The sequence below is a fragment of the Equus asinus genome, chromosome 5 (genome assembly GCF_041296235.1).
Source record: "Equus asinus isolate D_3611 breed Donkey chromosome 5, EquAss-T2T_v2, whole genome shotgun sequence".
Taxonomy (NCBI): domain Eukaryota; kingdom Metazoa; phylum Chordata; class Mammalia; order Perissodactyla; family Equidae; genus Equus; species Equus asinus.
In genome coordinates, this window is record NC_091794.1 from 25,005,630 (window position 1) to 25,031,850 (window position 26,221).

The 26,221-nt window shown below is 46.8% G+C and overlaps 1 protein-coding gene across 30 annotated transcripts in view; it reads left to right on the forward strand.

Annotated features, from left to right (window-relative positions):
• The window catches only part of KALRN (kalirin RhoGEF kinase), a 637,850-nt gene that overhangs the window by 480,869 nt on the left and 130,760 nt on the right, over positions 1 to 26,221 (forward strand). For all 30 annotated transcript variants that reach the window (XR_011503193.1, XM_044771435.2, XM_070508998.1 and 27 more), the window contains one exon: positions 19,905 to 20,151. Coding sequence is in view for 29 of the 30 variants with exons in the window: in XM_044771435.2 (XP_044627370.1) it covers positions 19,905 to 20,151 (247 nt within the window). In the remaining variant the exon portion in view is untranslated. The remainder of the gene's footprint in view (positions 1 to 19,904; positions 20,152 to 26,221) is intronic.

The following is a 26,221-nucleotide window of genomic DNA, read 5'->3' on the forward strand; positions in this document are numbered from 1 at the left end:
AGGCATCAGAGATTGCATTCTATCCTGGCTGTGAACCCAGACGCAGGGCACTCAATACACATTTGCTGAATGAGTGAATGAATGAATGAGTAACTTGAGATCAGCCTTAAAGGAGAAGAATTTCTCCCTTTACGTCTCCCTTAGACAACTACTTAAGCAGTCTTTTCCCTTCAGAAACCAAGTTGATTTGAACTTGACTAAGACCTTCCAGAAGTAAAAACACTGAGAGAAGAATATCTCTTTGTACTAGGGTGAGAGGTGACTGTCTCTCGATTGGAATCTAGTGCGTTGCCTGAGCTGAAGACTCAGGAAAGTAGGGAGGCGGATATACAGATGTTCACGGTGGGCTTCCCTATTGTGATGCTGAGAATGGCTGTGCTCTCCCACTTGTATACCAAAGTTCTCAGCTCAAGGAGGGGTCTCCCTTTCTTTTTCCGATACATACCAAATACATCCTGAGTTTGAGCCCACTAACCATCTCTGTAATTAAGAGCTCATTCTTCTCCCTATGTGCTAAAATTTGGGGCCTGGCAGCCCTCCCACAGGTACATTCTCAAGTTATGTGCAACTTGCCTGAGTGGCACCTCAATTTCTGTCTTTTTCTAAGGATATAAAGGAACCCTCTGTCTGCCCAAATGCTGCCACCAGGAACTCTCAGCTAGGACGGTGTGTGCTCCTGGGGCCATCAGCTTCCTTCACCAGATCCTCTCCTCTCTGCCTTTGTTGTTCTGTCCAGGATGTATTTCAAGTCAAGCTGGCCCTTTCCAGCTACTAAACTCCTAATCACAGGAGAAGGGGCACAGGGAAGAAAGAATCATTAAATTTTAAAAGATGTCTAAATAGGTTTTTCCTCTGCTTTCTTTGAAACTATATGGATAGCTGCTCATGACTCATATCTGGCATGATTGATTATATTTAAAGGACAATAAAACTCCCATCTCTCCCCAGTTCTTGGAGGGCTGTGATCTTGGCTCTGCATTCTGCCACAGCTGTTAAAACTTATTCTAGCCCGCATGTTCTAACTGGACCTGCAGCTGGATTCTCTTCTGTAGTACTCAGCCCCAGCTCCTGCAGCTATCAGAAGGAAATCAAAATTGTCCACTTCTGCGGAACCCTCACTGCTCAGAGCCACTGAGCCACTCAGCAGGACAGTGGGACAAGAGGGTACAGAAGGGGATATTCCAAGTTCTAGGGATCTGCTGCACCACACTGTACTTATAATTAATCACACTGTACCGTATGCTTAAGTATTTCTGAAGAGGATAGATTTCATGTTAAGTGTTTTGACTACAATAAAGAAAAAAATGTAATGAATAATGGGTTGTCGGGGGTGGTGCCTGGAGTGAGTGTGAGTGAGGCTTCCGGGTGCCGCTCATGTTCTTTTCCGTCATCTGGGTGCTGCTGACAAAGAAGTGTTCAGCTTGAGAAGATTCGTTGAGCTACGAGATGCACTCCTCTGTATGTATATTATAAAAAGTTTAAAAATGAAATGAGTAATTTCTCTCTCTAAAGAAAAGGGACTGTTCCATGTGTACTCAGTGACTCAACCAATCACACCAAATAATAATGACCACAGTAATAATAACCACAACAATAGCCATTAACTGGATAGCGAGTGTTTCACATGGGTTACAATCTTTAATCAAAATAGCTACTCTGTTAAGCTAATATTAGTACCTCAGTATTTTTGACAAGGAACTGAAGCTTAGACAGACCCTGTATCTTTATCATTTCCAAGGTAACATACTAGTCAGTGTGATAAGACTAGGATTCAGACTCAGGGCTGCAGCATTCAAAATCCAGACTAGAAACCGCCATGCTGTCCTCCTGTGAACTCTTACCCAGCCTTCCTGATTCCCTCCAGTGCCCCTGACCCCACTGCCACCACCACCACCTGAAACACAGGTTCTGGGTTAGAAATAGTGACATATTTTGTGTAGGAAAAAACCCAAGAAACTAAAAATTATGAAGAAAAATGCTATGATGTGGCATGCACTCACAGTCGTTTTGACCAGCACCTAATACAGAGCTCTGGAATGCCCTGTTGTTGAAACGATACTGGAGGATAGGAGAAAACTGGTAAAACTAAGACGGCACTCTAAAAAATGACTATTCAGTAACTAAGCCAAATAGCGAGAAATATAATGTTTTATAATGTACACATATACACACGCCGTCGAAGTAAGGGATATGTCCTCCTGACTACTTGGGTATCAAAACACATGGGACAAACAAAATTAGTCCCGGGAAGGGGAAAGCCCATTGTGTAGACCATTGTCACAGAATGTGATCAGTGTGAGATGTGGGGATTGAGAGCTGTGCTTGACCCTCAATGATGGGGAAGATGGGGTCTGGAGAGGAAAAGAGAAACTATTTCAGTAGGGTTGTCGCCCATCAACCATAGTCCAGAGGCAGAAATGACCAGGACATATTTGGGGCACCATCAAGAGACCAAGCAGACAAAATCTCTGGACAAGTACAGCAGCCCTCACTCATCTGCGATTTCCCTTTCTCTGGTTTCAGTTACCCATGGTGAACTTTGGTCCAAAAATATTACATGGAAAATTCCAGAAATAAACAACTCATAAGTTTTAAATTGCACACTGTTCATAGTAGCCTGATGAACTCTCCCGCCATCCCACTCCATCCTGCCTGGGATGTGAATCATCCCTTTGTCCAACATGTCCATGATGTATACCCTACCCGCCCCTAGCCTCTTGGTATCAGATCTACTGTACTCGTATTGCAGCGCTTATGTTCAAGAAACCCTTATTTTACTTAATAATGGCCCCACAGCACAACAGTAGTGATGCTGGCAATTCAGATATGCCAAAGAGGAGCCATAAACAGCTTCCTTTAAGTGAAAAGGTGAAAGTTCTTGACTTAATAAGGAAAGGAAAAGAATTATATGCTGAGGTTGCTAAGATCTACAGTGACTTATTACAGTATATTGTTATAATTGTTCTATTTTATTAGTTATTGATCATCTCTTACTGTGTCTAATTTGTAAATTAAACTTTATCTTGGATACGTATGTGTAGGAATAAACATAGTATTTATAGGGCTCAGTCCTATCCATGGTTCCAGGCATCCACTGGGGGACTTGGAATGTATCGCCTGTGGATAAGGTGGGGACTACTGTAGTGGAAGTTGAGGTTGAACAAGTGAACGGGGGAGGATTATGAAGGGCTGTGAATGCCAGGATGAGGCTGGTAGAATCTGAAGGGACAGACACGGCAAAGTAAACATGAATTCTGAAATAATAGGGTGTTATGAGGGTGGAGCATGGAGGAGAGCAGACAATGAGGAGACACCTGCAGAAATGCAGCGGTGGGTCATGAGGGCCTAGATTAGCAAGGGAGCTGTCCAGAAGGTAAGAGAAAGGTTTTTAATAACCTAGCAGGGCCATGTGACAAATTAGATATAAGGGATGGAGGAAAGCGTCACAAATGGCTACAGTTTGTCCAAAAATGTTTTGGAATTTGGATGAGCAGGAAGTTTATCTGGGTTGAACTGCAGAGGAGGAAGCAGGGAAGGAGGAGAAGGAGGAAGAGGAACTGTGTGCTATGTGATGGAAAGGCATCCTGGCCTGAGGACCAGTGAGACTGGGTCTTGATATGAATTTTGTGATCACATCACTATTTCTTATATCTAAAATTTGGAATTTCATCCAGGAAACATTTATTGAGCACCTACTGTGTGCCAGGCACTATGCAGTTGTCCATCTCATGTTTCCCACGTAGGCTGGTATATGCCCCAGTCAGGGTAGGGTCTAGCCTTCTGTTTCAAGCAACTCAAGTGCATCTGTTTCCTTTCGTATATCCTGGCTTTTGCTTCCCTCTAGTGGCCACTTAGTGCCACTAGCACTGTGCTTTTGTCCTTTTGTTCCTGGAGAGCTGATCTGAATTGAAAGGTAAGTTAAGACGGGGCCGGATTATAGACCACGCACACGGTCAAGGGAGCAGGTCATAGCAGCGTCCAGAGGGTGTGTCCTGATAGCTGGTCACTAGGCAGAGAGGCGGTAGTAAGGAAGATGCAATGTCGTGAACCAGACATGAGACATGAGGTAGCAGTCAGTCCCAGAGCAAAACCAGCCAATGGCAGCAGATAGAAGTGGAAAATCCCATTAGGACTCACCCAATAAGGGGGTGAACATAGATAAGTAAGGAGCGTGGGGTCACAGGTAAAGGCCCATCTTCACACTGAAGGGAGGAGAACAGGATCAGGGATAAGGGACAATCCTAAAGTTGATTCACTGATGGCAAAAGCTTGCCAACTTTTAGGGAAGACTCTGGGAACCCTTTAGTTGCCACTGCTCTTCTCCTCCCTCCTGGGCACATGTTCTGGATCATTTGTCTGGAGAGCTGGAATTCCTCAAGCCCCAAGGATGGTGCCAGCATAGTTGGAGATGGCCCCATGGTGATGGCGCTGAGCAGGCCAGCATAGGAGAGAGGCAGATGCTCTGGGATCCCACTGGCTGGTGGGTAAGCAGGAGCGAAGTAGTTGTCCACTGTCACAGCCAAGGAAGGATGCCAAAGTTGATAATATAAACAGCTCAGAGGAGTCACAACCATGGCAGTATTCAGTGGAGCAGTTGGGTGAGGCTGTAATGGGAAGAGTAAATCACTTTCTGAGGGACCCCATTCCTCATCCCTGGGCCAGCACCCTGCATTTCCCCTGTTGTCACACTCTGGATGCTCTCCAAAAGGCAGTAAGCTTGGTGATGAGGGAAGGGTCATCACAACTCTCTGCCTCACTGTTCTATGCCCCATGCCCCATGCCCAGTGCAGTGACTAGCTGGTAAATAAGCGAATAAGTGTATGGATGAGATATTTGGATTCATAAGAGTTGGAGTCCTGCCTTTGCGATTTGCTATTGTGTGAGCCTGAGCAAGTCATTTTACCTCTCTGAGTCTCAATTTCCACATCTATAAAATCAGATGATGATGCCAACCTACGGGATCCATGAGGATCAGATAATGTCTGTGAAAGAGTTTTGTACACTATAAAGGGTCATAGCAATGTGAATTATTATCTTATTCTGCTTGAAAATGAGAAATTCACAAGAGGTCCACCAGCACCTCTTTTGGCCTGGGAGACAGTGACTATGGGTGTTTGCTTTCTGAGTCAAGGCATTTAGAATGTGCTTCTTTTGAACACCTATTTGTAATGCACCCCCCAGCCTGCTGGTGGCTGACCGGCACCCTTGCTGAGCCGAGGCCCCTCTCAGGTGTTCAGCAGCACACACCTGAACTCCACCTCTGCCCTCTTCCCGGTTCCAGTCCTGGCAGCCTTGCTGCCTGTGCTCAGATTACCCAACAGTAATCAGGCTGAGCGGTCTTCTCCGGTCAACCACAAGGAAGCGTGGCCTCTTTCCAGGGATTATCTTGCCAAGTGTCTATGTGTGAGTGGGTACCTCCACCCTATCACCACAGTGTAGACGTGTCATCCACCCAGATTTGGCAAATAGTTCTAAGAATCCCTTCCCGGCCTGATGCCAGTCTGTTTCTTCTCTAGGAGGCGTGGTGTGGGAAGAAGAGAGAAGTTCACATCTGTGGCCTTACAAAGGGAATTGTAGCCTAAATCTACCCTAAGGCTTTAACCTGGGCTTGGGAATATACGGTTGCTTTTATTTTTTTTTCTAGTCTGCCAGTTTCCCTCAATACGTGTCATTAAGGACGCTTTACAAATGGGTTTCTATTCCCTGGACACACAATATCAGTGCAGAAAATACGTCTTGGGTAGGTGCCCAGTTTGATGACTAGATAAACACTGGGTAACGTTTACTGAGCGCTTAATGCATGTTAGGATTTACCTGTGTTCACTCATGTAATCCTTACAATAACTCTACACGGTAGGAATTAATATTATCCCTATTTTACAGATAAGGAAAATGAGCAAAGGGAGGCTAATTAACCTGCTCAAGATTATACGGATAGTAATAATGGAGACAGAGTCAAACCTGGCAGTCTGACTCCAGACCCAGTAACCCACAAACTGGGAAATGTTGACCCACATCTGAATAATTGAGTTTTGATAACATTTTGCACTTTGGTGAAATCCTCTCTGATCTTTGGCCAGATTTCTCCTGAAGCTCAACTTTTTGGTGTTCCACAACCCGCACAGTGGACAATTTGCAGGAATGCCTGGGGGCAGCCCGCAAGTTGCTCCTGGTAATGTCCAGTTTCTCCCAGCCACCTCTCCTCCCTCTGCTGCAGGAAACCTCTGGGTTTTCAGAGCCATTCCCCTGGGCTTTCCCAAGCTATGATGTGTGTTGCAGGAAAGTGCCTTCCTGCCCAACTGCGGTCAGAACAGCCATACAGACAGCCTCGGGCAAGCACAAAGGAGCTGGGAGATGCCTCTCCCTTGGCAGGATAGCTAACGCCAAACTAAGAGTCATTGTTACAGAGCCCCAAGTTCGTTGCCAGGCTGTTAATCCTCCCAACCCCATCTCTGTTGATACCTTGTGCCTAGTCTAGACGGTCTTCAAACCTGGATAGGGAGTAGAGAGATAAGGAGCGGACAGAATTCGCAATCAGTTTGCGTTTCCCTCCTTCCTTGCTGAAGAGCTCTAACCGGCACTTGATAAATTCTTGTTGAATGAACATGAAGCCAAATCTGAAACCCTCTAACTTCGCCCCTAGTGTTAATTATGCCCAGGAGCAAGTCTGGTTCGTCCTCCGGGTGGATCGTGGATCGTGTTCTTCTGTTAGGAGCCTCCAGTGTAGTATCTCTGAGCTCTGTCCTTGTTCCTACCGTGTTCTCCATCTTTATCTTGCACTTGAATGAACCCCTGAAGCATAAATTTCCGGTTTGCAGATGACACAAAGCTGGGAGGAATCACTACCCTGATACATGAGAGAGTCAAGAACAGTACTCCTTAGCTAGACAATTAAATTTAACAAAGATAAATAGAAAATTATTGGAATTAAAAGCCTCAGAACCCCAAGTAGAGAAAGGGGAGCCACAACTAGAAGGACCCACAACTAAAAATATACAACTCTCTACTGGGGGATTTGGGGAGAAAAAGCAAAAAAAAAGGATTGGCAAGTTGTTAGCTCAGGTGCCAATCTTTAAAAAAAAAAGAGAGAGAGAGAGAGAGAAAGGGGTGGAGCTGGCTTGAGAAGCCCCTGTGAATCAGATTGGGGTTTTCAGTAGGCTGTGCTTGATAGAAGCCAACAGCTTCTATGATCGAACTAAAAGACTCTCAGACCACAGTGATGGAGGTATAGTGTCTACACGTGGGGAGTGAGGACTTGGCTTAGTCTGTGCTGGGCAGACTACATCTAAGGATTGGGTTCAATTCTAGGTGCCCCCTATTGAGGGGGACATAACATACTGAAGTTCATCTGGAAGAACATGATGAAAATATTGGAAACCACCCCTTTGAGAGCCGTTTGGAAAAGAGAAAACTTAAGGAATTATCAATCTGGTCTTCACATATATGAAGCTCTGTGGAAGAAAGCAAGATTTCTTCTTTATTACCTTAGGGGGAAACTAAGAACCATGGATGGAAATTACAAAAACAAAGAAAATGTTCTTAAAACCACAGCTCTCCACCCGGAGGGAACAGCATCATAAAGCAGAGAGCTAGAGGATGTTAAAAAGGCCCTGCCTTGAGGAGGAGGTCAGAGTAGATATTCATTAAGGTCCTGGCTTCCTGTGATCTGTAATCTTAGCTGCCGCTCCCAGCTTTGTGTCTTCTTTGCAGCTTTGTCAAGCATGGAGTTGAAAATCCTCCTCCCACACTGATAACAATCCATTTATTAATACATCAGTTGCAAGCGTAGACCCAGAGTCTTGTGATATTCTCTTAGACGAATACAGTCATTAACCTAGCAAAGTTTAGTGAAAAGTGTTCTAAACCTAGTTTGAAAACCTGAGTCTGGTCTTAGCTCTGCTCCCAACTGTCTTGGGGGTCCTCAATTTTTCCGCTTATGGGTTGAGAGGGTTGGATAATCTCTGACTTAACTCATTTCCTTACTCACTAACGCAGTCATTCATTCAATGAATATTTATTATCTACCGTCTTCCAGATACTATCTCCCTTAAATAAGCCCCTTCCTCTTTCGGGGATTTGTCTTCCTCATCTGTAAAATAAGGCGATTGGATTAGATGAACCCCCAAGTTCATCACCTCTAATAAGCCATGAACCTAGCTAACAGTACTGTCATCTCAGCCCACATTTCATCGTTTGGGCTAAAAGGTTATCACAGAAGTCTTGGATGAATGTTTTGCTAAAATCGAAAACCATTTTGTCGATCAGGCATTTCTCAAACCTGTCTACTTATAAACTCATTTTTTTAAAGGGATTGAAGGGATCAGTTTTAATTTGTATATATCGAAGGCATATCACGTTAACAGAAACAAAAAAATTAAAGAGAATATAAGAGGAAAATTGAGAAGACAACAGATGCTAACGTAATAGTTAATACTTACTGAATCCTTATTGAGGCAAAGTTTTGAGTCTTTGAATGTCTGAAATGCCTTTAGCGTACCCCTCATCTTGACTGATGGTTTGTCTAGACTTAGAATTCTAGGTTGGAAACAATTCTCACTCAGAATTTTGAAGGCATTACTCCACTTTCTTTTATGTTCTAATTTTGTTGAAATCTGCCGTCATTATGATTCTTGAGTTGTTGCATTTCACCTGACTTTTTTCCTCCCCTCTCCCGGAAAGCTTTTAGCTGCCTTCTTTCCTGCCCTTGTGCCCTGATGCCGTGCTTTAGAGTGGGTCTTTTTAAAATTAATTCTAGCAAGTCCTTGGAACATTCTATCAATTTGGCAATTCGTGCCCTTCAGTCCTGGCGTTTTCTCTTTACAGTTTATTCCTTTCCATTCTATCTAAAACTTGTTAGAATCATTCTCTAATTTTCTTATATTCTCTCTCTTATTTTCCTCTCTCAGTGTTCTTGTTCTGCTCTCTGGAAAATTTCTTTGACTGTATCTTGCAACCCATGTATGACGTGTTTCATTTGAACCATATTTTTAATTTCTAAGAGCTCTTTCTTGTTCTATAATTTTTCCCCTTCCTGTGGCAGCTCGTTCTTTTTTCTTGGATACAGTATCGTCTCCTATCTCTCTGAGCATTACATAGTGTTGCTGGAGTTTTCTTGTCCTGCCTGCATTTTGTTTCCTCTGAGCTCCTGGTCCTCATTGTTTCCTTAGTTTGGTCTCTGTCAGAAAGGCTTTTCTGAAAAGTCTGGTGAGCCTTGGCTGAATCATGTTCAATTTATGAATGGGGCACCAAGACAGCCAACTGGATATTTTGTGTAGTGAGAGGACCTTATTGACTGGAAGGTTTCACTGGGTGGCGATCTGGCAGGGCACTGGATCTGCTTTTGGGGAAGGATCTCTAAATGTCAGTATTTGAGTTTCTGAACATCTTTTTGGTTTCTCCAATGAAAGATCCTCAAATCTGCCTAAACTGTTTGTATTTGGCTGCCAGTATCCTGGGAGCCAAGAGGAACAAGGATGGTGGCCATCTCTCTAGTCTGTGTGTAGATCTTCAGTGAATTCAGTTTTTCAGGAAAGTGTGCATTAGACAGAGGGGGATGTAGGGGTCTGCTCCCTTTACAGACTTACAGCCCATCTTCCCTCTGTAGTCCCACCCATCCTCCTTCCCTCAGTGCTGCCTGGCGCCTCCACTTCCCGAACCCTCCTGAGGATCGTGCAGAGCTGACTGGCAGGAGCTTGCACCTCATCTTCTCCATTCTACCAAGACACTTACACTCCTACAGCTGCTTTCTGTTATTCAAAAAAATGTTGACTTCTCGTATCTACTATTACCTGCGTTTCTCTTTGTTCTGGTGGGTTTATAACTTCTCCCCCATTTGTCATTTTTCTCAGGTTTAGGAATCAGTAGAGATATAGGCAAATGATTAAATGAGATAAGTTTTTTTTGAAAAGGGGCTCAGAACGTAAACCGTGGGATCCCGAAGACACTGACAGGAACAGGAATACATGGGCAGCCGAGAGAGAGAGAGAGAGAGAGAGAGAGAGAGAGAGAGAGAGAGAAAGAGAGAGAGAGAGAGAGAGAGAGAGAGATGGAGGGGGGTGGAGAGGGGGAGAGGGGGAGAGGGGGAGGGGGGAGGGGGAGGGGGGAGGGGGAGAGAGGGAGGGGGGAGAGAGAGGGAGAGAGAGACAGAGAGAGACAGAGAGGCCTCTCAGGCGTCATAGCTAGACATCTCAGTTACATATCAGGCAAGAACTTGTAGAATTTATTCACTCGCACATTCAGGTATTTATTGATCACCTGCTGTGTGCCAGGCATCACTCTAGACTCGGGAGCTGTGGCCATGAGCAAGAAAGAGAATGCTTCTGGGTCTTACATCCCTTCCTGGATCTTCCGTTCTGATGTGTGATATGACAACCAATAAGTTAACAAATAAACAAGACAACACATTAATGATAAGTGCTCAAGAAAATTAAATAGAGTTGTGGGTTGGAAAGTAAATATAGAAACTGCTCTGCTCTTGGAATATCAAAACTGGAAGGGACCCAGAAGTCCAATTTTCTCATCTGAAGAATGAGGAAATTGAGGCCAGCCTAGTGGCATAGTGGCTAAGTTCAGTGTGTTCCATTCAGCGGCCCAGTTTCATGGGTTCATATCCTGGGCACAGGCCTACACTGCTCATCAGCCATGCTGTGGTGGCAACTCACATATGAAAAATAGAGGAACAGAGGAAGATTGGCCATGGATGTTAGCTCAGGGCAAATCTTCCTCAAGCAAAAAGAAGAAGATTGGTGATGGACGTTAGCTTAGGGCAAGTCTTCCTCAGGAAAAAAAAAAAAACAATGAGGGACTTCAGGTATGGAGAGGGGAAGGGACTTTCCAAATGTCACACACAGGAAAAACCTGTACCAGCACCAAGGCCTCCTGATTCCCACTCCTGCATCCTTCCCACTCTTAATTACTATGCAATTCATGAGACTCACACTGACTGCAGACCATACTCTCTGCCTCTCTGGGGTTCTGCCCTCCATTTCAGCACATGGGAAACACTAAATCAATTAGCTCTTTCAGTTGTGGTCAGCAGCAGCCCCAGCTCCAGCAAACAAAGATAAAGCAAATCCTCAGCCTTAGACTAATTGGACCTGGCAGCTCGATGGGCTACCAACATACAAATTGGAGATGTCCCAGGGCTCCACAACAGTATTGCCCAATGCCCAGTCATTGCTTTATACCTCTGTTTCAAAATTCAATTCAGGATAAAAGCAGAGCACTAAGTCATGTAAAGGGACCTGGTTTCTGGAGAGATCATCTGAGTTTCACAAGAGTGCAGGGAACAGAAGTTTATAGAATGGATCTTGAAGCCGTTACACTGAGGTGTTACCAGCAGCTTGGAGCTTCCCCAAAGCTCACATAGTGGTCCTGGAGCAGAACTGGGAACTATCCATCCATCCACTACCCACTTTTTTTTTTCCTCAAAGTATTATGCCTCCTTGGAATATTTGCATTTGTTCCCCATTACACTGTTGACTTGTCTTACAGGTGGCTATTGTTGATGTTATTGTTACTTTCATTATAAAATAACTCTTAGGTGAGAAGTACTGGGCAGTACTGGAAATCAGAAAGGAGGGGGCCTCACCCAGAGTTCCCATGCAACAAAGCCAGTCTTAACATTTTGATGAATTTCCTTCCTGTTAGTTTCCTATGAATAGGGTTATTAAGTTGTTAATAATGTTCTTCACAGTTATATATGTGACTTTACATCCTGTCCTTTTTCTCCCTTTTTACTTTATTTGAGGTAAGCTATTATAAAGCTTTATAAATATCAAATGGCTGCACGATTAAACATTCACTTAGTGGATGTATCGTAAATGCTCAGCCATTCCCTTCATGTTAGATTTTTGTATTTTAGTTTTAGGGGATTTTTTGATGTCATGGTTGTTAAGTTTTCTGATTAAAAAAATACTGTCGTGAACATCTGCATGCTTAAAGCCCTATAAGGACAGCTGCATGGCACCCACATGTCATCCACGTGCTGCTTCTCATCTTTTTGCAACTGGAAAGGAGTCATGTGCAGACTCTGCTTTGGGACGTTTCATGGTGAGGGATGTCACCTAATGAAATGAAATTAATCTCTGACGATGGGATTCCAGGCACTAGCAGCAGGTGCAGGGGGTGTTGGGGAGAGGAGGACAGTCTTGAATGGAGTTGGCAGGCCTTCTCAGTGTCCTTTAAACCATGCCAGATAGACACCCTCTGACTTCACGTTTTTCTAAGGCCCCCTATGTTGCCATTCATATGTAGACATGAATTCAGAGAACCCTGACCCTCACACTGGCTAAGCATTGTGGGGGAATTAGATGGAGGGAGTTAGAGGCTGGCAGCCAGGAGAGGAAGAGGAGGTCTGATGGGCGCTGCTGAGCATGCTTCTCTGCCTGTCGGAGTAGCAGATCCAAGCACTTGGTGAAGCAGTGTCAGAAGCTGATGTTCATAGTTATCAGCAGGCTCGGCTCGGGTGGCAAGTACTGTGGGCAGTTATCAGACGGGTGGGAAGGGGGCGCTCCTTCAGATGGATGGTGCATGGAAAGCAGTGCGGAAGGAAAAGGCAGGAGGGAATCTCATTTTCCATAAAGGGATCAGGGCTCCCACCACCCTCTTGTTTTTAACAAGAAAAGCATATGCTGATTTGGGGGACCCTTAAAGTCAACTGAGTCACCTTCCCTGGACAGCCTTCAGGCCAGTTCTTCTAGTTGGCCTGGGTTAGGGCAAGACTCCATTAAGATTATAAAAAAGGGGGAAAAAATGGATTCATTTAAGGGCTGGCCCAGTGGCGTAGCAGTTAAGTTTGTGCACTCTGCTTTGGCGGCCTGGGGTTCACGGGTTTGGATCCCAGGTGTGGACCTACACACCGCTTATCAAGCCATGCTGTGGCAGGCATCCCACATATAAAGTAGGGGAAGATGGGCACAGATGTTAGCTCAGGGCCAGTCTTCCTCAGCAAAAAGAAGAGGATTGATGGCAGATATTAGCTCAGGGCTAATCTTCCTCAAAAAAACAAAAAAAGTTTATTTACATAATAATTTACATGGCTGTATACATCTGGTACAGTCTGTTCCCAGACAATGTACTATCAAAATTGATTTCTTTTTTCCATTTCTTCTCTACTCCTAACTTTCCCCTCAAAGTTATATAATAATAATTAATATCTCTAGAGTTTATCTATTTTTTTGTGAGGAAGATTGACCCTGAGCTAACATCTATTGCCAATCTTTCTCTTTTTTTGCTGAGGAAGGTTGGCCCTGAACTAACATCTGTGCCAATCTTCCTCTATTTTGTATGTGGGTCACCACCACAGCACAGCTTGATGAGTGGTCTGTAGGTCTGTGCCTGGGATCTGAACCCATGAACCCCAGGCAGCCAAAGCAGAGCACAGGATCCCAACCACTACGCTTCTGGGCCGGCCCCTCTAGAATTTATTTTTAAACAAACATTTAGAGAGCTAACTCTGCTCGGGGCACTGTCCTAAGTACTTTAAAAGTATTATTTAATCTTCATAGCAACCTACGAAGCAGGTATTGTTATTATCCCCCATTCTACAGTTGAGGAAACTGAGACCAAAAGTTAAGTAACTTGCCCCTGGTCACACAGCCGAGGAGGCTCCAGAGTCCATGCCCTTAACCACTAGGCTGTGCTGCCTTAGGAGGATAACATGGAGGCGCAGAGGCACGCAGAAGCCAAGGCCCAGAAGTGACAACAGTAGGCCCCGTAGAATGCTGGGTGGGATGCTGTCCCAGCTATCTGGATGTCACTAGGAAACCGGCAGGGAATAACTGTGTTCTTTTTCCATCACATGGGGAAGCTCTTAGGGATAATCTAGCTCACACTGTTTATACAAGAGGGAGGTTCAGTTAATCTCCAAATAGTAACCAAGCAAAACTGGACCTAAATGAAAGCAATAGTTTCTGGCAAATACGAGTAAGAACTGAGCATGGTTATGAAGTCTCCTCTGTGCGTGTAGCGTTATATGCAGGAGAGGAGGCAACACGCTGTCCCTGAGGAGCAGGAGGAAAGTGAGGACGTGAGGAGCTCCTTCTGCCCTGGGGAAGCATCGGGAGTGTGGAGGCCAAAGTCCACCTGGGGCCTGGGCAACAGGGGAGCAGGCTCCACCCGGAAAGGCTGGGACCCAGTAAGGAGAGAGACTGGGGAAGCGAGGAAAAGAATTGAATGATGACTCAGCAGTAGGCAATGGGAGGAAATCCAGGGAGCAATTAGCATCAAAAAGGTTTAGCAGATAAGCCAATATGACCTCAATGAAATAATAATAAAGAAAATTAATTTATTAAAAAAGGGGGGGGGGCGGGGAGGCCCAGTGGCCTAGCCATTAAGTTCGCAAGTTCTGTTTCGGCCACCCGAGGTTTGCCGGTTCACATCCCGGGCACAGACCTATGCATCACTTATCAAGCCATGCTGTGGTAGGTGTCCCAAATATAAAATAGAGGAAGATGGGCACAGATGTTAGCTCAGGGCCAATCTTCCTCAGCAAAAAGAGGAGGATTGGTGGCAGATGTTAGCTCAGAGCACAGCGGTTAAGTGGTTAAGTTCGCGTGTTCCACTTCTTGGCGGCCCGGGGTTCGCCAGTTCAGATCCCGGGTGCGGACATGGCACCGCTTGGCACACCATGCTGTGGTACGCATCCCACATATAAAATAAAGGAAGATGGGCATGGATGTTAGCTCAGGGCCAGGCTTCCTCAGCAAAAAGAGGAAGACTGGCAGTAGTTAGCTCAGGGCTAATCTTCCTCAAAAAAAAAAAGGTTTAGCAGATCCTGGGCAGAGTCCTAGGGAGCTAGACCAAGAAAATGAGACGCTCCCAGGACAGGACCAAGTCAGACTCAGCAGGAAAAGCCAGACTGGGACCTGCTGCTGACGGGGGAGATATGGTGAAGGGAGTAAGATAAGAGAAGATTACAGAAACTGGGAAACAAGGTCGGAGGAGACCCAGACACACCTGACTTCATGCTGAGGGTCTGTGCTCCCAACTCAGGGCTCCCAACATTTCCCTAGTAGGAATAAGTTTGGTCTCAGAACCTGGGGTAGGTTTGAACTGATAGAGGCTGGTTAGGGGGAAGGCTTGGCATACTCCGGAGGAAGCAGATGCTCAAGGAACTGACAATTTAAAATAAAGTCATCTGTAAAGTAAGTCAGTATGTGGGAGATATAGACCTTGAGAGAGAGAGTTGAGACAGCATCCTCTGTCCTGCCTCAGCTGTGAATGGCTCTCCCCAGGGAGGGATCAAGTGGCCAAATGACAAGCCCAGTAGGGAGGCAAGGAGGACTAAAGGGCAATGGTTCCAGCTCCACGTCCATGTCTCAGTGGTCAGTGAGTCAGATGGGGGAACAACTACGAGACAAGCTGTGTGTTGCATGAGCCCGTGCAGGGAGATTTTTGAGAAAGAAGGCTCTGCCAGAAGAAGAAGAATTAAGAAAACATAAAGGAGTCATCTCTGACAAGGAAAATTAAAAGTGAGGCTGGGGACCAGTCCCGTGGCCGAGTGGTCAAGGTCGCGCGCTCCACTTTGGCAGCCCAGGGTTTCGCTGGTTCGGATCCTGGGTGCAGACATGGCGCCGCTCATCAGGCCATGCTGAGGCGGCATCCCACATGCCACAACTAGAAGGACCCACAACTAAAATATATATACAACTATGTACTGGGGGGATTTGGGGAGAAAAAAGCAGGAAAAAAAAAAAAAGATTGGCAACAGTTGTTAGCTCAGGTGCCAATCTTTAAAAAACAAAAAAAAGTGAGGCCAAATGTGAAGAATGATCTGCAGGCCTAAAAGGGAAAATTAGAAAATGAATGTGCCAAGAAATTTAAGATAAAAATCTAAAGATTGGCAAACGAGGACGTTAAAACAGCTCTTAAAAGGCTGTGGAGAAGAAAAGAATTAGGTGAAAGCAGAGAGATTGTTTGCAGCATTTTCTACAACAAGCTGTTGGATAACCCTGTTCAGATTCCTGGGACCAGAGATTTAGCTCAGGGAGAGAAATGGGAACTTCCAGAATGTGCCGCTGGAAAGGACTGGAGTTCCGCAAAGGGAAAGCAACAGCCAGAGTGGGGACGTGCTCACGGGTCCTCTCAAAATGGAAAGAGGAAGAAACAAAAATAATGGTCCTGGGCTCTGTGAGAGGAGATCTGCTGACACACGCCAGGGCTGGGCAGGAAGGACAAACACACGTGCACATTTCTAAGAAACTGATAATTTAGTATTTGTGAGGGAATTTGGTTTTTATTGGTTGATGAGAGGCACACTCTGTGTAATTAACGTTCAGTAGGTGGTATGACTCATCACAGTCCAGGAGAAGGCTTAAGCACCAAGCATGAATGAGTTGTTTTAAGGATTGCAAGTAAAAGCCTTTTAAGAGTGCCAAGAGTCCTCAAAGGTCTTTTGGCCCCTCTGCCCTTGACCCCTGCCCTACTGGCAGGAGCTCTTAGAACTTTCCAGTACTGATTCCAGTCGTGGGTTCTCTGAAGCAGTGTTTCTCAAGTGTGAACCCCGAGTCACCTGGGCTCCCTGAGGCTTCCCTGTTGCTGTGGGGAGAGGATGAGGAGGGATGGTTTCAGGGGCAGCCTGCTTGACCAGTGACTCATCCATTTCCCCTAACCCCCTGGGCTGCCACTCTTTGGAATTACCTTCATGCCTTGGGATGGGGACCTGGTGTAATCAATCTTTTAGACCAAGCCATTGAGGTGATGTGAACCAGGACATTCATCCTGTGTTTGAACCATAATGGGTTTTGGCTGGATCTAAAGCTTGAGCACAAGAGACATTGCCTGTTAGTCATCTTCCTTCCACTTTCTCCTCTGTCTATGTGAAGTGGGCAGCCTACAGGAGGCAAACCCCACCATCTAGTGGTGTTTCCAGGCTTCTCTCCAGGAACTGGGTCTTCAAATTGTAGAAGCACACAGCTTGGCTCTTTATCCTCCCCCAACTCCCCCAGCCACCCCACAACACACACACTCGCCAGTGGGTCTGTCTGTAACTTGCCCTGGGGGCAGTGGGCCTTGTATCTGGATGACATGCTGGGCTGTTTGCAACCATAGCCTCAGGCCCCCTCTACTCTGCCTCAACCGTCTGCAAAAGGGCTGCAAGTTACATCTCAGGCCACGTGCACACTTGACCCCCAGGAAATAACCCTGCATACCTCACGTTGGCACAGAGGAGCAACTCCACTGAAGTGTGCAAGCTCAGTGATAGGGATTCTCAGAGTTAGAGGAAACTTTTGTGGCCATCTAGGCCAGCATTCTACAAATATTCCATTAGTGGAGAGTGGAATCAATTTCGTGGGATGCCACCAGCAATTGAGACAAAAAATGAAACAGAATATCAGAATGAAGCTAACGTTTTAGTGATACATCTATTCCTATGTGGTGTAGACTGGTCAAGATATAAAATGTATTTCTTACAAAGGATTGCAATCCAAAAAGTTTAAGCGACCTGATGTAGGCCAAGCAAACTCTGAGAGGACCAGTAGCTCAGGTCACTGATGTCTTCTTCCCTCCACCTGCCTCCACCCTCTCCAACCATAAACACACCTAAAAATATTGATCTAACTTGCCCTGCTGTGTAGTTTAAGGAGCCTGAGATTTGTAGTCAAGGTTTGAGTTCGAGTCCAGCTGGGTGACCGTGGGAAACCGTCTAGCCAGTGTTTATCAGCCAGTATCCCAGGAAACCCCTTTTCAGAATCATGAGTTGGGGGTCCTTGCTAAAAATATGCATTCCTGGGCCTGGCTCCGTGGCCGAGTGGTTAAGTTTGTGCGCTCTGCTGTGGCGGCCCAGGGTTCGGATCCTGGGCGCGGACATGGCACCACTCGTCAGGCCACATTGAGGCAGCATCCTACATCCCACAACCAGAAGGACCTGCAACTAAGATATACAACTGTGTACAGGGGGGATTTGGGGAGATAAAGCAGAAAAAAAAAAAAGATTGGCAACAGTTGTTAGCCCAGGTGCCAATCTTTGGGGGAAAAAAAAAAGGGAAGATTGGCAACAATTGTTAGCCCAGGTGCCAATCTTACAAAAAAAAAAATGCATTCCTGAGCCCTAACTTGAGCCTCGTGTGATTGGAGGCTCGGGCAAGAGAGGGACCAGCAAGAGCATCTGCATTTTTAATAAGTTCGTTAGGTGATCTTCATGCAGACTCAGTGCTCCAACCACAGATCTTGACATTTCTGAGCTTCAGTTTCTTGATGTATGAGATGGAGATGCTAATATCACCTGGTTATTGTGAGGATTCATGCGAAGGTACTTTGCACACTGTGCACGCACTCTACAGACGTGAGGCGTTACCGTCCTACAACATCCTCCTCTAAATGAGACTTTAGAGAAGATAGCACTAGGAGAGCGGGAGAGTGGGGCCTGTGTGTTTAATAGGACCAGCAAAGTTAAATGGAGAAAGTGAGCCAACAAGCATGGTTTTCTTTCTGACCTTCTGACCTACAGATTCCTCGTCCTGCTCTACTCCCGACGGCACTATGGTGCCCATCCACGGGAGTGTGTTTACAATGGGCTCCCTGCTCTGGTTGGTGGTGATGCATGTTGCAACCGTCAGTCTCATGCATCATGCTAACCTTTTTAAGCCCACTGTGACAGTCAACTTCCATTAATAGAGAACTCTCACAGTCCTGCACAGTGAGCTCTTTGTCCTGGTGGAACTGTTGATTCCTGACCTACGATGATGCCCCAGTGTTTGCCATTCAGCAGAAGCTTCCCAGGACATGTGTGAAATAGCTGCACAACATATTTGGACTATGCGTTCATATGGCTGTTGGTGCAGATAAGGCAGGCCCTGAAGGCTTAAGTCAGAGATGTGCAGACTGAAGTCAAGTACCCCGGAGGTGGTACAGGGCCTTTCTCCCCAAATGGCTGTTTGGGCTGAACCTTAGAGAACAGACTGCCGAGCTGGGCCTCTGGGCCTCCGCTTCCTGCCCTTCCCTCCCTCTCCCTCAGCCCCTAAGTGCAGCTGCTCTTCCAAGAAGAAGGCTTTGTGCTTACCTCTAGGAGACAAATTAATGAGTAAAGGTTTCTCATGGGGAAATTGAAAGTCTCAGTGTTCAACTAGTAGAGGCTGTCGTATCTCCAGGTCTCTCTACCCAGTTTTATTGATTCTGCCCCAGATTCGTGCGGTGGGAAGGGCCAGGCCTGGAGGTAGGGCAGGATGGAGCACTAAGGACAGTTCCTAAGTAGGATGTGACCCCTTTCTTCCCTTCCCATTCTTTCCCCCGGCCTCTAATAGCTGAGCTACAGTGAAAGAATTCTGCTCCCCTTCCAGATAAATAGTTGCTTCTGCTCTTGTGTTGAAGCCTCGTTCTTCTTTAGCTAATGGCTCCAGTGAGGGGTGGGGATGGGGAGCTCACAGGGGTTAGAAAGAAGGGAGATCAGCTCTTCCATTCTTCCCAAACATCAACTAAATCATGTGAGAGTGAGTTAGAAATGATGCCTGGTAAGAGTCTGAGGGGTAGTCGTCGGGGCAGATATGGGGCACAGGGTAGAGCCCTTAGAAGGAGTAAAGGGGCACACTGGGGAAGAGGGTTAAAGGCACAGTAAGCTGGAAGCTTGGCAAAGGAATAATGACAAGAACTCCACCCAAACAAGAAGGAATTGGAATCAAAGCCCTGGTTCTGGGCGGGCTCCAGACTGTGGCCGCAGCTGGGATGGCTCAGTGATTCGACGGCACTCTTAATTACTTTTTTTTCTTGTTTTTCTCTCCTGTTCCCAACTCCCTTTTCCATTCCCACTTCTGCCTTCTTTCCACTTTGAATCCCATCTTTTCCTTTTTTTCTTCATTGTCTTCCTCCTCTGCTCCCACACGTCCTTTCTCCCCTTCCTCTCTCACCCGCCCATCTCCTTCCCCCATGCCCTCACATTTTACCCCACACTCCCCATCACCTCCAAGCTCTCTGGCGGATGTGAGTTGACCGTGGTCCTCCAGGACTTCAACGCAGGCCACAGCAGCGAGCTGACCATCCAGGTGGGACAGACGGTGGAGCTGCTGGAGCGGCCGAGCGAGCGGCCGGGCTGGTGTCTGGTGCGCACCACGGAACGGAGCCCCCCTCAGGAGGGCCTGGTCCCCAGCAGTGCCCTGTGCATCTCCCATTCCCGAAGCAGCGTGGAGATGGACTGCTTCTTCCCCTTGGTGAAAGGTAGGGAGAATGGAGGGGGAGGGGATGTGGACCCGAAGGCGGCTGGGGATGCTGGCCTACTCTAACTGAAGACCGTTGTGGAACTAACCTCTCTCATGAACCCGTTTTGGCCTTGTGGGATTTCTCTGGGATCTGCTTGTGAAGAAATTGGGTTGGGAATATGAAGAGAAAGGGCTACCAAATACCCGTGTGACTTTGGCAAAGTCATTTAACTTTTCTGAGTCAGTTTCACCTTAAAAATGAAGGTTGAATTAGATGACCTCTAAGATCTCTTCCAGCTCTCCCATTGTGTCACCCTTCATTCTAAAAAGTCCTCATCTACCTATGGCCATAGCCTAGACTCCTTTCTCCACTAACCACTCTCCCCTCCACAGCTACTGCAGGCCCCCTAACCCCAAACCCCCAGCCTTGCTCATGCTGACACAGAGGCACCAAGCAAACCCAGGGACAGTCGGGTTTGACTCTCCCCTCAGCCCTGCCAGGGTCCGAGACACTCATTTATGTGCCTTTGATGGATAAGTTATTCGAGCCTTGGCTTCTATTTTATATAAGCTCTGTATTGTTTTATATAAGCTTTCTGCTTCTTTATTCACTTTTTCTCACACCAGGGAGACTGAACTACTTAGAACAGTGAGTATCCAGAGTAGGGGGGCAGTATCTCTGTGTTGGCAGTATCAGCATCCCCTGGGAACCTGTTAGAAATGCAAATTCTCAGACCCCACCCTAGACCTGCTGGGTCAGAGATGCCCAGGGTGGGGCCCGGTGATCTGTGTTTAACAAGACCTCCAGGGGACTCCAATGCACACGCAAGTATGACAACCACTGACTTCAAAATTCAAGCTGGCAGGGCCTTGAAGTCACTCATTTTACGTTGAGGAAACTGAGGCCCAGAGAGCAACTTAGTTCTGAGCTTGTTTCTGTAACTAGTCAGATAACCTGCATCAGGGCACCTGCTATGCAGACCTGCACTAGGTACCTGGTTCTGTTGGGACCTGGTTCTGTTGGGAGGCAGGACCGAGGGTCACCACGGACACCTGTTGCAGGCTTCCTAGCAGATACTACGGGGTGCATGTTTGAAATGTTCCCGTTTCTGGAATTGCAACTTGTTCTCTCTCCAAAGCCTGGCTTCCTCTTTCCTCCACCAGATGGCGATAGCAGGTTGCATTTTTGGTGCTGCCCGACTTCCATCGGCCCCCTGGGTTTTTTCCTTTTTTTTAAAGATTGGCACCTGAGCTAACAACTGTTGCCAATCTTCCTTTTTTTTTTTTTAAGGATTGGCACCTGGGCTAACAACTGTTGCCAATCTTTTTTTTTTCTGCTTTATCTCCCCAAACCCGCCCTGTACACAGTTGCATATCTTAGTTGCATATCTTTCTAGTTGTGGGATGTGGGACGCCGCCTCAGTGTGGCCTGACGAGCAGTGCCGTGTCCGTGCCCAGGATCCGAACCCTGGGCCACCACAGCGGAGCGCGCAAACTTAACCACTCCACCACGGAGCCGGCCCCTCCTGGGTTTTTTCTACCAGGAGAATAATACAAACTAAAACCTGATTCTCCTCCCCCCGACACACACACCTGTGCTCCTCTCCCCCAGCTTAGTCATCACCCGCTTATTCCCCCTTTTCCTCTGAGGACCAAGGAAGAATTGTGTCAGAAAGTTGTGTGGAATTTGAAATTGCCAGTGCAGCTCCTCAGTCCTTTGAAGCAGCCACTAGAGAAACTCAGGAACGTGGTTGTTTGAAGTCTAACCAAGGGGGAAACCGGAGCACAAAAGGTTAGAATTATGAGGGTGAAATGAGATCATACAGACAAAACAACCAGGACGGTTCCCTGCACTCAATACATTTGGTTGTTATAATTATTACATCGTTTATCATAGATTATTCAGCAGAATAATACAAACTCCCACAAGTCCAGTCTGGAGACCCCATCCAGAGACAAAACCTAGGACAGCAATTCATTTGCGGGAAAGGGGAATTTGTCAAAGATGTCCCGCTGTGGTTCGCTCCATTAGGAAGGACTCAGCTTCGAGAGAAGACCTGAGACTTCTTGACATAATCCCAGCCTCCCTGGCCTGTGGCGGGGTAAGATGCGCATCCCCTCCCTGCCCCTGGCCAAGCTGGGGCCCCCACTTGTGCAGCTTGGCAGGAGGGAGCAAACCCAAGGTGGAGAAGCAGAGAGCAGTCGAGTGATCTGTGATCCTGAGCAGGAGGTGAAGCATTCAGGGTGAAAACTCAAGAGGGAGGGGGTTAGTGGAGAACTAACTGACAATGGGAGCTGAGGGATGCAAAACAGAGACAAGAGAGAAAGCAGGGAAGGAGGCTGTCACAGAACTTTCTAGTTAACTCTGCCAGCCGGCATGGCTTCTTAAAGGCGCCACCTCACCAATGCCTATCACCCATTTCCTTGGCTCTTTTCTTTTGCAGACTGGTTCCCCTCTCTCCAAGCGTAGACCAGTTAGGCTGGGCCTTCAAATGGCAACCTATGAGCTCTCACCACCCTCTCACCTGTATGGTCTCAGCATATGTAGGTGCCCGACTCCTGGCAATGGGGACCTAAGTCACTATTCTTCATGGAGCATCCTTTGGGGCCCTAACAAGGCCTCATCGGAGAGTATGTGCACTTCCATATATCCCCAGCTTGGAAAACCCCCTCCCTCTCTCCAGGGCCTGCCCAGAGTGTTGGCCTCTTAGCAAAAACTCAATAAACTGTTCCTTCTCCCTTTCCAACTAGCTACCCGCTGGCCACCTGGTCTTTTCTTCATTCACCAGTGGTTTATCTCCCACGGACGTGCCACCTTATAAGTTATGCACAACTAGATCGAGAACGAAACCCTCCTCTGGGGGTCGTGGAATAGGACAGGGTGGCCTCATACGGTGTCATTGGAGGTCAGAATCCATTTCGTTTTCTATTCTTAGAAGGTAGCTGCTCCTCCTAACCTTTGCAAAGAGCATCAAGTCAGTGCTCCTGCGGCCGTGAGAGGCAGGGAAGTGTCTGTATGGTGTGTGCTTAGTGCCACATGAGCACTCAGGGCACAACTGTCACCCCCAGAGATGGAGGCAGAACTGCGGAATGTCAGCACCAAGGAGGGAACTTGAAGAACCATTGGCCCAGGTTCTCAACCCTAACTGCATAGAGTCATCTGGAAGCTTTACCAAATGACAACACTCAGCCCCCACCTACGACAACTGGAATCAGAGTCTCCAGGGTAGGGCCTGAGGGCCACTGTGTTTTAAGTGCTCCTCAGGTGAATCCAAGGCACAGCTAGCATTGAGAACCACGGCAGGAGCCCAGTTTCCTCTCTTCGAGGGACACTCTCGGGCACAGGAAAGCGAGGTGACTTTCCCGAAGCCAGAGGGAGAGTTGGCGGCAGAGCTGGAGTGGAACCAGGGCACCCTCCTCCTCTCTCAGTGCTCTGCACTACACACTCTGCCCACTGGGCTTCCTGGCTCCACGCCCATCTTTCCCTCTTGTGCCTTCTCCGGAGACAGTGGCGGGTTGTTTCCTCCTGATATGTCTGCACAGGACTGATGGTGGGGCTGTGTGACAAAGTTGGGGGGCGGGGGCTGCCTTTCCTATTACTTTCCTGCCACCCTGGCATCAGAGGGCTTCTCACAAAGGTTGGGCCCTGTGGCACCCAGTCATTCCTCTCCCCAGTCCACTCACACTTTCTCAGCAGTAAGTGGTGGAGGGCAGCGCCTCCCTAGGGACAAAGACTGGATAGCAGTGGTTTTTTATTCTGGACACATCTTAGAACCACCTGGAGACTTTGGAAAATACTAATGCCTCACATCCCATCCCAGACCAATTAATTCAGAGCTACCAAGGGCCTGGGCATCAGTATTTTTTAAGTTCCTTGGTAATTCTGATGCTCGTGAGGGTTGAGAGCCACTGCTTTTTGGGTTTAGCATCCCCCAGTATCAGACTTAGGAGATTCTTAAAGATGCATTGGAACGGGTTAGTATGCAGGTTATATAAAGGACTCCTACAACTGCACAACAAAAAAAAATTTGATTTAAAAGTGGGCAAAGGACTTGATAGACATTTCTCCAAAGAAGATATACAAATGGCCAATAAGCATATAAAAAGATGGGCCACATCACTAATCGTTCGGGAAATGCAAATCAATACAATGAAATACCATCTCACACCCATTAGGATGGCTATGATTTTTTTTTAAAAAAAACACAGAAAATAACAGGTATTGGTAAGGATGTGGAGAAACTGGAACTGTTCTGCACTGCTGGTGGGAAGGTAAAATGGTGAACTGATACGGAAAACAGTATGAGGTTCCTCAAAAAATTAAACATAGAATTGCCACATGATCCAGCAATTCCTCTTCTAGGTATATACCCAAAGGAATTGAAAGCAAGTACTCGAAGAGGTATTAGTACATCCATGTTCATAAGCAGCATTATTCACAATAGTCAAAAGGTGGAAGCAACCCAAGTGTCCATCAGTGGATGAATGGAAAAATAAAATGCGGTAATATGTATACAATGGAATATTATTCAGCCTTAAAAGAGAAGGAAAATCTGACATGCTACAACATGGATGAACTTTGAAGACATTATGTTAGGTGAAATAAGCCAGTCACAAATGGACAAATACCCTATGATTCTACTTATATGAGGTACCTAGAGTAGTCAAATTCATGGAGACAGAAAGTAGAATAGTGGTTGTCAGGGGCCGGGGGAGAGGGGAGAATGGGGAGTTAGTATTCAATGGATATAGAGTTTCAGTTTTGCAAGATGAAAAAAGTTCTGGAGATGAATGGTGGTGATGGTTGCACAACAATGTGAATGCTTAATTCCACTGTACTGTATACTTAAAGATGATTATAATGGTTAAAAAAAAAAAAGGCATTGGTCCTGGGTACTTCTGCCCCAGGCTCCAAAAACAGGTCTAGGTTCTTCTCCACCCACCACTATAGAACATCCGTGTTCCTTTTCTTTTCCTGGACAGTTTCTTCCCCGGCTCTAGCCAAGTGCCTGGAGGAGCTATAAGGAAATGCCTCTTGCTTCCCAAGCCTAGCCCAGGGCCGGGTGAGCCCTACAAGCAGACGTCCTGGAGGAGAGGGGCAGTGGCCCATGGTGGACCTAGCTTGTTCACAAGGAGTCCTCTCCCACAGGGTCTCCTGATGAGTTCTGCTGTTATTGCCTAGCTGGCCCGGGAACCGCTTCCCCAGGCTGCACAAGGTGTGGAGGTCCAGAACAGTGGAGAAAACAGGCTCTGGAGGCATATACCACCAACAGCCTGAAGATGCTGAACAAGTCTGTAATACTGTTGACTTATATTAAATCTGTGGTCAATTCAAAAATACCTGACACTTACTGAGCCTTACTTTGGGCCAGATTCTGGGTTAATGCTTTAATACTAATAACTGAGTCTTAGAAAGATTAGGTAACTTGCCCAAAGCCATATAGCTTGCAAGGGGCAGACCTAAATTTGAACCCAAGTCTGTCCATTTCCCAGGGTCTCACTCTTTACCACCGTGCTCTACCATCTCCCGAGTCTGAAAGCATTTGAGATGGGTACTTTAGTTTATCATCCTTCCGTCTGACTCGGCGCCCCTTTATTTAACAGTCTGGCTGGACGAGGATTTAGAGAGCATGAGCCCCATTCAGACAGCCATACATACTGCTCTCGCTCTCCCTCTCCCTCTCACCCCGGGCCTCATGTGCTCCCTTCCCTGGGGTAGTAGCATCAACCAGACAGATCTTGTCCTGTGGGTGCTCTGCCCACTAGAAAGATCCTGGTGTCCCCGGCTGGAGCACCGCAACAGAGCAGCACCCTGGATAGCAGGCTGAACTGGGTCCAGTTCTGATAGGGGCCAGCCAACCCCTGGAGCTGGTGCAGCTCGTCCAACAGATTTTCTGCAGGATGGGAGCTCCCTGCACTTTCTGCTGCCAGGAGCCGAAATGCTCCTTTCCTATCCCCTCTGCTATCAAAACCAGACTTAAAAGCTCCTCCTGCCTACTGACCCTGGAGAATCCACCAAAAAGCACTCTCTTTCTTGGTTTTCAGTATAATTCTGCATTTGGAGCAACTTCTCTCAGGTTTTTAGTTTA